Raw genomic sequence first — 13,534 nt, 5'->3', positions numbered from 1 at the left:
CTAACCCTAATTTCACACCTTTCATCTGAGTGTTGAGTGAGTGTTGTACTTTGAGAGCAGAGATTAACGTGAGTCAAATTCCTTGTTTGTTTACGCAAACCTGGCCAATAAAGCTGATTCTGATTCTGATTCTAACTCTAACCCTAATTTCACACCTCTTCAGTTTTTCCCTCTCCTCTGCAACTGCTCTCCTCTCTCTCTCTCCATCCCTCCTTGGCTTGCTCTCTCCCATACTCTCCCATCCCTCTCCTCTTGTCTCCTCTCTACTCTGTCCACCCCTCCTCTCTCACCCTCCCTCCCTCTCCAGCCCCCACCCCACCACCCCTCTGCAGTCAGGCCGCTGTGGTGATGACAGGCTGCAGAGAGAGAGAGAGAGAGAGAGAGAGAGAGAGAGAGAGAGAGAGAGAGAGAGAGAGAGAGAGAGAGAGAGATCACCACGAGGCCGAGGCGAGGCGAGGCGGAGTCAAGTCGCGTCCCCTGGTGACAGATGCTATTTCTGGGCCTCCTTCACCAGGCCACCCTGGGCGAACTCAGGCCGCCCGCCCGCCATGCCCTCTCACCCGGTCCAAACGGGCCATATGGAAGACGGTCACAGAACCGTCAGGATCCGTCAGGAAGGCGCTACAGTATGTCACGACGGAGGACAGCTGGCTGGCTCTTGGACATGTTCCTCCTTCGTTTCTCTTTCTCTCTCTCTCTCTCTCTCTCTCTCTCTCTCTCTCGTGTGAAGGCTGTCATCCTGGAGAGGAACAGAAAAAGAGAAGGGGGGAGAAGGGGTCAGAGAAGCAGCTTAAAATAAAAGGTGCCAGAGGGGATTATGAAGAACATCCTCAGCTTCAGGACCTCAGAGCAACAGATACTGATACACCAGGTCCTTGACTATCACTGCAATGACTCCCATCTTCATTCAGGCATTTACAACGTGCACAAAAACAGCTATGTTTTCCTCACAGCACCAAATACATCACACACACCCTGACAGTTGCAATGTACAAATAAGCAAATCTCGCACATGGACTACATCTATCTGGTGTGAGAGAGCATTTTGCATATCCGCCCATGTTTGTGCTTTAAGATGTTGCTCCTGGTATTAACTTTCATTTGCATTTTAAAAATTCATCTGCATTTTGCCCATCATATAAATTCGGACCCAAGAACTCAAGTTAAAAAAAAATCTCAAAACCTTCGACTAACCTTCAAACTTCTAAACATTGTCACTCAACTGAACACTTTAGAAACTGCCATCTCACATTACTATAATTATCAAACACCCACAGGACCAAAAAGGACCACATGCCCTTAATTAGATATATCAAACTAAGTCATACAACTCTAGCCAGATCTCACCATACTGTATACTGCATATGACCTGTGGGGGTACTGTTGAAAGAGGATTCTTGCATCAAAAGCAGTGAACACAATTTTTTAATTTTGGCTTTGGGGTTTTCCTTCAACACCCCAAATTATTCTTTGACCTCACAACATTAACAAGTCAACCACAACTGCTTAGGAATAATTAGCCCAAAATATAAGATGCACATACTCTCTCTCTCTCTCTCTCTCTCTCTCTCTCTCTCTCTCTCTCTCTCTCTCTCTCTCTCTATGTCTGTCTCTCTTTCTCTCTTTCTCACACACACACACAGACACACAGCACAGCGCAGCACAACGCAACACAGCACACCTGGACACCTTTGGAGAATGCATTACTGTAAACAAACAAGCCCTTAAAGGCAGCTACAGCGCTACACTCTGGGGGCATGTCTGTGAGCCCCCATGTTCAAGCCCCCAGAGTGTAGCGCTGTAGCTGCCTGGTTGCTTAAGCTCTTGAAATTAGCAACTCGAGATAAGTAAAACCGATTGCTTTCATTTTTTCCATACCAACAGTACTCGGTGACAAACAGAGATCTATGTGAAAAATTGCAGGATTTCTCCTTTAAAATCTACACTGATTGGACTGATTCTCCTTTAAAATCCACACTGATTGGACTGATTCTCCTTTAAAATCTACTGTGATTGGACTGATTCTCCTTTAAAATCTACTGTGATTGGACAGGTGAGGGGATGAGCGGGGGGGGGGGTGCGTGCGTTTAAGGCATTACCACCCCTGTGTGGACTGTGGAGGAAGCACATGGGCCAGTGCTGGAGTGGAGTACACACACACACACACACACACACACACACTGGAGTGGGGAAAGCAGCCATAGCCTCTGCTGACCCAGTGATAAAGGGAAGCATCACATCAAGGTTGTTTAGGCAAACTGAAATCACTCGCCCCAATAACCTCCAGCTCACGGCATCAACATAAACAGCATGGAGACTTGTGTGTGTGTGTGTGTGTGTGTGTGTGTGTGTGTGTGTGTGTGTGTGTGTGTGTGTGTGTGTGTGTGTGTGTATGTCATTCACAACTCAAAACCGAGCAGGGGGAGAGCTAAAGCAGTTCACACACATTAACAAATGGACAGCAGTACTTGGCTCTTTTCTCTCACTCAAACTGCTACATGTAATACCAGTGTTTCCACTGCATAGAAGAGGCCATGGAGTAAGTCAAAGTTGAAGAGTTGTTGTGACATAGGTCAATCACCTAAACCATTAGGACACTGTTTATAGTTTGCCATGTTCACCTGTTTGGAGCTGCAGTCAAAGAAAGCCTGCAGCCTGACAAGGGCATGAGTCAAGGGAGTGATCTATGAGCTGAGCACAGGGTGAGCAGGCCAGGCAGGAGCCGAGGTGGGATAAAATCACAATAATAAGCACTGCTGTAGATGTCATATCAAATGTCAAATCTTCAACTCAAGTGCATTTTCAATTCTTATACCGCTCCTTTTATAATGAACTTTCTCGCAAGGTGCTTGTTTGAACCCAAGAACAGATTCCCTGGTAACTCCTTGAAGTGCGTACTCACACTATGCCATCTGTACCACACCCGAGTATGTTTCACCCCCAATGTCTGGTTTGTTTGACCAGTGTGATCGTTCCGTACCATACCAGGGCACAGTACGCTTATCCGTGCCTGGGTCTGCTTGAGGAGGTGGACTCAGGCACGGTACGGTTGGGCTTATAATTGCGCCTATGCAAAGATTCTAGAGCACAGCAGCTCAACCGTGCCTGAGTACAGTTTGATAGTATGCAGTGTGATTGCGGACCAAGAATGGGAGAGGACCATACTCCAGCATGGTACAAGTGATCCGTGCCCAGTGTGAGTATGCCCTTAAACCAGGTTTGGGCTCTTAAAAGTATGTTGGCATGTTGGAGAAAGATTCCTTATTCCTTCAGGTCTGGACGGCCAAACCCGACCTGATCTAACACAACCTGAACTGCCCCCTCCTTATGTGTGTTTCTGCTCTTTCAGAACCCCCTCAGTGACCCTTCCCATGATCCCTCCATTTCCCACACCCCTCAGACGATGACAGTGTACTCATACAGACGCTGGACGGCTTTATTTAGCAACTATTTTCAATATTTGAAAAATCTCAGGTAATTTCAGGTGAGACTTGTCTGTTGTCCTCATTTCAAACAACATGATAATAAAGCATAAACTCTGATAAAGGTCTGACTGACAGAAACGTCAGCTCATCAATAAACACCATTACAAATGTGTTGCACCATTTAAGCAGAGACTTTCTAATGAGGAGACACAGCACTCAAAAAATCCTCCATAGAAATGCATGGGGTTAGTTTGTAATGCCAATATGGCCGTTGTCTACACATATCCCACCCCTTCCTCGGCATTTCTGCTGAATAGGATGCCCGATGAGTGCCCAAAAAGCGTTGCTATATGGCCGCCGAGTGGAGGGACTTGCCTAAAAGGACTTTGATTTAAGTACACCTAGGTACAAATAGGTACACCTGCAGTATACTCTATCAAGGTATGTAATTCCCTGTATCCCTAATGGAGCATACTGTACATATAATAGGAATAATAATAACAAAGGAAACATTTTGATTGGCCTTCTCCAGAGAGCCTTGTGTTCGGAGCCTCGATGTAACCTTGCATCCTACAGAGGCAAACAAGCACGAAAACAAACAAACAAACAAACAAATAAACAACAACAACAAAGTGAGTCAGAGAAGTGGTTGAAGCAACAGACACAAACAAAGCCCAGACAGTAGACAGTAGCAATGAAGGTGAGCTGAGAACTATAGAGACGGGTAGGGGGCATCTACACCATCTACGCCATCATCAGCTGTCGCCTCGTGTTCACAGACCCGTCAAAGACGAGTCCTCCAGACAGCTACCTCTGTCATCAACACTGGAGACGAGACAAAGCGCTACGGCAACCGACACCCACGTGAGTGAGCCTTGTGAAACCAAACAACGCCTTGAATTCGCTGCCTGTCAGTTAGCGTTCCCACAGCGGACTGTTCCGACTATGAGATGCAGATTCCAGCCCCCATGCCAGGCCTTCTCTTCTAAATAATATCAATTCATTTGATCTATATGGTTGTGTTCAGTATACGCTCTCATCGAAAGCAACATTGCAAGGCCAAATAAAAAACAGTACTAAATTTGTATCCTCTCTGGGAATAGAATCCACGATAGGCACAAAGCTACTGGAAATACATAATACAATATTGTATGCATCCTCTGTGAGAACAGAATCCATGATTTGCCCCCCTCTACCAGGTTAAATACTGATTATCCAAAACATCTGGACGCCACACACAGCGTAACTAGGACCCAGCTGCAGTGTGTGTGAAGGTGCATTCATAAGATAACACACACATGGGACAGTTGGGATGGAGCTCTTGGGTAGGCACAGGTGCACCTATTGATCCCTCAGAGTGGTGTGTTGTGGAAAATGTCCCGCCAGCGTGTCCTACCTGCAGCGACCTCACTAATCACTTGAGGGCAGCACTGAGCAATGTTTGTCTCACACAACACCTCTGTCTGCTCCAGTAGCGTGTGATAGTGACAGATAGCTTCAGTGTTTTTCCGCACTGACTGATTGTTGAAATTATGTCTATAATATTTGACAACTGTTTATAGTCCATGACTGTTGCTTCCAAACTGACTGTGACAGAGCTTCAAGTTTGATTTGTGGAAAAAAATAATAGCTTGGCACTGTAGGCTTATTGGGTCGTAAAACTCTGCCATGCCAGGAATATCCAATGTGTCCTGGACAGGGACGACCGGCCCGCTGACTGACAGCTTGGATGCTCCTGGGTGGCCAGGGAGCCTTGTGGTACCCGATCGAACCGGCCAACCGAACATCACGCTGATCGTGCCAGGCAACCTCCTGCGATTGGACTTGGCGGGTACAAATCCCTCACTGCTAACGTGGGCCACGGTGCTACGGTGCCTCTTAGGAGAGGGAGTCGAGCCCAGGACCTGCATGTCATGTTTACTGATTCACCACCACCAGCTAAGGGGCCTGTGACTTAGATCTGGTGAGAGCTGCTGACCTTACACAACACACAAACAGCTGAAACTGTTTAATCTAAATGCTATACCATACATGGCTGCTGTTCCTTCAGTCTTTATAATATAATAGGACTTGCACATGATAAACAATCATTGAGTGGGACAAAAAAATGAGACTGGGCACAGGCAGACATGTGTATTTTAAGATGCTTAAATAGGCTTTGGGAGTCTCGTGTCCCTGTGAGACGTCGCCACAAGATTACCTCAACAAAAAGGCCAAGGGGCATTCAAACTAATATCCAGGCCTGACGTCACGCCAGCGAAATGAGGCAAATTCACTCTGGAATGGGCTCAATGCTGAAAGATTTAGGCAGGATTTCCCATTTGAGGAATAGATGGTTATCACTGCATAGATGTCAGTTATTGAAAAGAGGCACTGTTGCAAAATTGGCTCATGGTATAATATAGTCTGATACAAAACACAAAACAACAAAGATTTCTCATGCTCTGGTGAATGAAAGCAAATGTGCAATGTAAATCATCTAGAACAAAGATACATAAAGTATTCGATCATTGTGAAACATTATAATTACTTCATAGCCTAACTGTTTTTTGGTCTATTATAAATATGATGCAAATTTAAAGTCTACCTGAATTAATCTCAGGTGGTGAATGAAAGTTTTCTCTCCACACAGCTTTCATTCTTGTTCTGAATGAACGCTCCTATTTTATTCATACACAGACCATGTACTTAACCTAATTAGGACAGCTTGTCCTGCTAGGTTTTCTTGATGTACACTTTTGATATATGTGCATACTGTATGTGCTGCTCTAATGATGTAGCCTATATCACAGCTTGTGCCACTGTGTGCCATGGGGATGCAGCCAAATCTATTTTTGGTTCGTGAGGAGTGTTTACTAGGATATTTTTTTCTTTCTCCTCTCTTTCTTACACAGCCTTAGAATGCGTTCTATTTTGCTAGTCAGGCTTGTGAACCATCTGGAGGGTTACTGTGGAAACGAAGGACGGATACCATGGTAACATAGATGGGGGGTTACCCAGGAAACTGAAGTCGCTATGGAGACTGCATCACAAGGCGGGCTCAGGGGCGTCGACTCGGAGGGCGGTCCTCTGTGATCTCTTTTTTTTTTTCATTGCTCCGCAGATGAGAGACGTCCAACAGTCTTTTCCATCGAATCCAGTGAAGTCCTCCTGAGAGAAGCTGGTCGGTGCCACGTTTAGCAGGAAACATGTTTACTTTGTCCACCCTCCTTCGACTAGCACGTGTTGTGATGCCAGTTTCAGTGTCTACAACAGTTGCCATACATCAAATCGCAAACAAAGCGTGCTGCCAAGTGCATTCAACAGTGACAATCTCTTACGGTTAGCCTGCTCATTATTTCATCGGTATATACTGTATGTTTGTTTAGATATATTGTTTCATAAAGTTATAAGTTAAACATTATATGTAGAATATTTCACTTATAAATCAAGTTTATATAGTGTTATGGCAGCATAGTTATATCCGTTCCAAACTCCTACTTGAATTGAGTGTGATTCCACAGTAATAACAAAAGACAGGACCATCACTACCTAACATTGCTTTCGATAACAATCGTTTCATCACGTTTACGTCGACACTTGTGGTTGTTGTTTTTTTGTTTTCAAAATTCTGGATATATACCGATAATATCACATTAAAACCTCTCACAGCGAGTATATGTGTATATATAGGCTATAATCATATATGAAACACCGAAAGCAAACATAGACATTTACTTAACGCCATTACAAAATGAGCACAATCATGTTTGACATTAGGACCCCTTCCAGTGATCGAAATTAAAGCAACACGTTGGGTCTGTACTGAACTACTGGACATGTTGGCACCGTGTGGAACCCTAAGGCGAGTCCGTTTGTTTGTGATTCAGAAACACGAACCCTCTAACGTACAGTAGGCTATATGGAAAATCTGCACCTGCACATCACGGTGGTTATACCATCGATTTAAGCTTATACATAATTTCAAACGTTGACCTGATATATATATATATTCACTAACAACGAACTGGTCGGCGTTAGACGTCGGTGAAAATCTTTTTGATATTCACACAGTTTTGATTGTTCTGGTTGGTAAAGTTTGGCTGTTTGAATGCATTATTGATCCCCTCCTCTATCACCATATACTCCGACTTGCTGAGGGAGGATGTACTGCGCGTCCGTTTGAGCTCCTCGGTAGAAGAGAGGTGCTGGCAGCTGCCAACGTGAAGGTACTGAGCGTGCTCCTCTCCGTCTGTCTCGCGGTGGTAAAAGTAGTTGAAATTGGACACTATGACGGGCACGGGGAGCGCAATGGTGAGCACTCCGGCGATGGCACACAAAGAGCCCACTATTTTGCCTCCAATCGTTACTGGATGCATGTCCCCATATCCGACCGTAGTCATGGTTACTACAGCCCACCAGAACGCATCTGGAATACTACTGAAACTCGAGGTAGGGTCGTCTGCCTCCGCGAAGTATACCGCGCTGGAGAACAAAATAACTCCAATGAAAAGGAAGAATATTAACAGTCCCAGCTCTCTCATGCTGGCTTTTAGAGTCTGGCCTAAAATCTGAAGGCCCTTGGAGTGACGAGAGAGCTTAAAGATACGAAAAACTCGCACGAGCCTAATCACCCTGAGAATTGCGAGCGACATGGCTTGCTGCCCATTGCCTTGCCTCTGAGCGAGCTCCGTCCCCAGAGTGATGAAGTATGGGATGATGGCCACAATGTCTATGATGTTCATGATGTTTTTGGAGAAAGTGGTTTTGCTGGGACAGGCAAAGAATCTGACCAATAGTTCGAAAGAGAACCAAATTATACAAAGTGTTTCTATAACAAAGAAAGGGTCTGTGAAGGGACTCCGGACATATGGGCCAGTTCCGTTTATTGTTGGAGCCACTGTGACTGGGTCTCTGTCGTCCCGAAATTCAGGCAAAGTCTCTAGACAAAATATGACGATTGAGATGAGGATGACTAGCACTGACACGATGGCAATGCCCCTCGCTGGACCTGAGCTCTCGGGGTACTCAAACAAAAGCCAGACCTGCCTTTGGAATTCATGATCTGGCAAGGGGCGCTCCTCTTCCTTTATGAAGCCCTCGTCCTCTCGAAATTTCTCCATGGCTTCCTCGCCAAGTTGATAAAATCTGATTTCCTCAGAGAAAACATCTATGGGCACATTCACGGGTCTGCGAATGCGCCCGCCCGACTGATAGTAGTACAAAATGGCATCGAAGCTGGGTCGATTTCTGTCAAAGAAATATTCGTTTCTCAGGGGATCAAAGTAACGCATCCTTTTCTTTGGGTCCCCAAGTAATGTATCCGGAAACTGGTTAAAAGTTTTGAGCTGCGTTTCAAAGCGCAAGCCCGAAATGTTGATGACCACCCGCTCACAACACTCGTGCTGGTGTTCATATCGATCCACGGGCAGGTGAGAGGGGAGCGCGGTCGTTTCCTCCAGCATGCTGTCACAAGCAACAACTGTCATGATGGCTTTGTCCCTCTCCCCGTAGCTGTGCTCCTCGCCGTTGCCTCGGTGCCTCACGGAGGGCGAGTCGATGAGGTTAAAGTGGTCATCCATACAGGTGTGCGCGCGCGAAGGCAGAGGGCTCCACGGCTCCCCCACCCAGCCTTCGGTGAACCAAAGCCAGCGCGTGCTTTCTTCCCCTGTCTCCTCTCCGTTTGCTGCCACCCCATGGAGCGCGCGCTGTGGTTTATAAACACACGTCTATTCCCGCCCACGGTACGCATATGTCTGACACACTTACACCGTTCGCCCAATTGAAACCTAAGTTGACATAAACAGCGACCCCAGATGCTCGCTGTTTATGTCACCCGGAAAATATATTTTAAACACAAACACAGGGATGTACATAAAATCGCCGAAATGGTTGCTCTTTCTTGTGCGCAACAGGGTGAAAGCTGATTGCAACATGTGAGAAAGTCCTCTCAAATCCGAAAAAAATAGCTAACTACAAATAACAGGGTGTAGTTTGTATGGTGAAAAGAAAGGGTGGTAGGGTGAGCACGTGTTTGTATGGTGAAAAGAAAAAGACAGGGATGTTTGTTGTGTATTAGTGCATGGACGTGACGTGCGGATAATACAACTTTCAACAGGGCTATTAGAGACAGAGGATGGCGTGCCAGGGGCTAAAACGCGATCAGCTGATCAGAGTGAAATGAATTGCCAGGGTTTGATCGTTTGGAAACAGACTGATGCTGTTATTTATTTCGCGCATTGATAGCAGTAAGTGTCTATTGGGGTCGCTATAGTGTGGGTGCTGTCCATGGTACTGAAACGAACTCCCTGGAACGCTTTAAGATTGAACGCTATTGCACTGTAGGGACTATTGTCTGATGTATACTTCCTTTTCTCTGTCATTGTTACCTTTTATATTCATGTAAATTAATTTTGGTGTAACCTGACAGCAGTCCACTATCAATAACATCAACAATAACTTGAAGCTGTTTTTTTTTTTTCACTGTGAGCCAAACCTATATTGATGGAATTGTCTGCAGAATTATGCGCAGCATAATCTCAAACAATTAAAAATTGATGTCTAGACCATCTCTGTTGTAGCACTAACACAACTGAAGAGGTAAACAATGACAGCTACAGTGACCTCGTCGCTTCAATAGCGCTCTCAACTTTCAAAATCTTCCCACACATCCTCCGCCCTGCATGCTGTCTCTATTGTGACTCTGCCTTCTGCTTTGACAAAGCAGTTGACAACTCAACACAAATTAATAAATGGTTGAATTTGACGGCAGCGTTAGGCAATGCTTAATCAAACTTGCCTAATCCATGGACAGCTTGTGTTTCTCCCACTTAGGGAAATAATGGATGTTTCTGAAGAGAATTGCAGTATGAGCAAGAGGAAATAAAAGAGCTATGAGTGAGACATACTAGATCCGTTATGGAGCATGATGAATGGACGGGAGCAGAGGAACACTGAATAGCAGAGATGACACTCCCTCCCTCTTTTCTCTTCCAGCAGCCCTTCTCTCTATTCACACCTCAAGGCCACTAAGGTGCTGGCTCACTCACTTTCTCTCTGTTGGCTCACCCTTTCTCCTGACCTTGTCATCACACACTAGATTCTATACATTTTCTCATTCTCTCTCCTCTCTCATTTTCTCTCTCTCTCTTGTTCTCTGACCACACACTTACACACACACATACACATACACACACTCACCACACATACAGTATGTGTGAGGACAACATTCTCATGGGGCAGCCGTGGCCTACTGATTAGCACTTCGGACCTGTAACCGGAGGGTTGCTGGTTCGAACCCCGACCAGTAGGCACGGCTGAAGTGGCCTTGAGCAAGGCCCCTCACTGCTCCCCGATGCAGGCAGCGCACTGCGCCGGGATTAGTGTGTGCTTCACCTCACTGTGTGTACACTGTGTGCTGTTTGTGTTTCACTAATTCACGGATTGGGATAAATGCAGAGACCAAATTTCTCTCACGGGATCAAAAGAGTAAAAAAACAAACATAGTTAGACAGACACAGAGACACATGCAGTACATACACAAATTAAGTATGTAGTTTTGTGTTAAATGTTAAACTTTGCCTTGTGAAGTATGGCATTGGTCAATCTTCAGTGCCATATTTTGTGTATCTGTGAGTGAAGGTGTGTGTGTGTGTGTCTATAGTGTGCTTGCATACATGAGAGGGATGAACTTGTTCTTCTCCAAATCACAAACACAAAGCGGAAACAGTTTTGCTGTTTGTTTGTTATGCTGTGTTATTGAATATAGCAGTAAACAGGCTCCCCTTCTCCTCCTCTTCCTCCTCCTCTCTCTCCCTCTCTCTTAGGCAACCACAGATCAGGTCAAGCCTGTCTCCCTGGAGGAGAGCCGCCCACAACAAAGCCTCCCCAGCACATGCCATGAACACACATGTTTGGCAATCTTTCACATGGTAAAGGGGTGTGTGTGTGTGTGTGTGTGTGTGTGTGTGTTTGTGTGTATGCCTGTGTGTGTTTGTGTGTCTGTGTGTCTGTGTGTGTGCTGTGTGTGTGCTGTGTGTGTGTGTGTGTGTGTGTGTGTGTGTGATGTTACATACATGGGGGAGGGACATTTGTGTATACAGCATATACTGCTTGTATGTTGGTATGCGCATGTATGAGTGCAAGCAAATGTATGTGTGTGCAGAACTGCCAAATGGGAGTATCGCCACATGAACACTGAGGGGGGTGACTGGAAAATAAATTGGTCATTTGGCAGCTGCTGTCAAAGACAAGTAGCACAGGTGATGGATCTCTGACCAAAGACAGGGCTGGAGTGGGATTGGATATTAATGGCCTGAGCTGTCACACCTCCCCCAATACTATACACAGGCATAAATAGATAATTAGAATTTAATTTAAGCACCCACCCCCCCCCCCCTCGTGTGCTTTCTGAGGAGGGTTGAGCATACAGTTGTGTGACCCCATGGGAAATTAAAACACAGCACTACCTGTAGACAATACATCAATAAGCAGTGTAAGGTGAGGAAAATAATAATAATAATAACAACAACAACAAAAAGCAAGGGGGAAAAAGACAGCACAATACAGTGCATGAGCTTTGTGAGGAACAACCACAACATAAACAGAGAGAGAGAAAAGAGAGAGAGAGAGAGAGAGAGAGAGAGAGAGAGAGACTAATGTATAAATGGACTCTCTGTAGCATTGAGGTAGGCCTTTTTTCAATCTCTACTACCTTCCTATTTGAAAAGCACCACTGGGAAGTGGATGTGGGTGCTCAACCAAGCCGGCACAATCAGCCTTGCTAATCATTTGCTGCACCCACCAGCAGAGTGCCCCCCGTCTACAGCCACAGGGCTCCACACATAATTACTGGGTAGAAATCCAGTCTGCATGTACTAGTCTGCATGTAAAATATAATGTCTGCATGTGGCTATCTTCCTCTTGAAGCCTGTCCATCCATCTAACTTTCTCCTCCATATACGTGGGGTCGGACCCCTGTGTCCCCTTGCTTTCTTTGGTCTAGACTCCGATAAAAGACTCAGAGTGGGATTGGATTAATGGAGAAGCATCTCTTTCTTTCTATCTCTGTCCCGCATCTCTCTCTCTCACACACATATACGCACACACATGCATACCCTCTCTATTTCACTCTCATTCTCTCTCGCGCAATGGACAGCTCACTGTCAGTTCCTGCTGAAATGAATCAATGCAGCCAATGAGAGGGCCAGAGAAGGCAGGGCCTCATCGATCAGATGGCTATTGGCAGCAGGTCTGTCCTGATGGAATCATTATGTATCCACATCGGCTTCGCTGGGGTCAAGGTCAGGCGAGTGTTGTGTTGGTCTTCCTCATAAACCACATGGCTGAGAGTAGACCTTTACTCCCACAGGGCAGAGCGGAGTGTGTGTGTATATGTGGTCTTTAAACACTTCAAGATACAGTTCGTGATTTGGTTTCATGAAAGGTTGTTGGCATTGCTCCCAACAGCCAATCAAATTACAGCCCTCCCTTCTGGGCTCCTGAGGCATGTTTGTTGATTGGCTGGAATTGTTTTGTTTTGTTTGTTTTGTTTTGTTTGTGTCTCATTTATAGAGCCAGGACTCTGTAGTGCTGCACTACCATTTCCTTTTGTTTGTTTTGTTTTTTTGATAACAAACACTGAACATGCCAAGAGGAGCAATTCACTGAATTTGACAAAACATATAGGAAGAAATCACAGATTACACCTTTAATATTCCCTTTTTACTCTTCTCTTTGATTTCGTCCTTCCTCTCCACTGCTCTCTTGTGTCCTATATTCTTTTCTCCGCTCTCATAATTAGATCAGAGCTGTGCTTGCCTGTGGTGCTGTACAGTATAGAATGTGTAGTTTGAAATGGAGAGTCTGTGGGTGGATGTGGCTGGGTGAGCTCTCCTTCTCCGTTAACCTTTTCTCAGCACTAATTAGGCCTTGATGCCATGGCAATATGCTCAGCCGCTGCTCCTGCTGCTAACGCTAACTTTAACACTGCTGCTGCTACAGCAACCTGCCACACACACACACACACACACACACACACACACACACACACACACACACAGTCATACACTAATACATACACATACACTAACCCCTGCAGACACTTTCAGTCACACCCACTGTGTCAGGGG

General features: G+C 45.5%; 1 protein-coding gene across 1 annotated transcript; it reads right to left on the bottom strand.

The window, feature by feature from the left end:
• Nucleotides 1-336: 336 nt before the first annotated feature.
• On the bottom strand, nt 337-9,118 carry LOC125302303 (potassium voltage-gated channel subfamily A member 3-like). The gene is made up of 2 exons (XM_048255435.1): nt 6,422-9,118; nt 337-739 (listed from the first exon to the last, which is right to left on the bottom strand). The coding sequence occupies exon 1, from the start codon at nt 8,984-8,986 to the stop codon at nt 7,442-7,444; it is 1,545 nt and encodes a 514-aa protein (XP_048111392.1). The 5' UTR covers nt 8,987-9,118; the 3' UTR covers nt 337-739; nt 6,422-7,441.
• Between the last annotated feature and the right edge of the window lie 4,416 nt (nt 9,119-13,534).

Source organism: Alosa alosa, chromosome 10 (assembly GCF_017589495.1).
Source record: "Alosa alosa isolate M-15738 ecotype Scorff River chromosome 10, AALO_Geno_1.1, whole genome shotgun sequence".
NCBI classification, from domain to species: domain Eukaryota; kingdom Metazoa; phylum Chordata; class Actinopteri; order Clupeiformes; family Clupeidae; genus Alosa; species Alosa alosa.
This window is presented reverse-complemented; position numbering and strand designations above follow the sequence as displayed.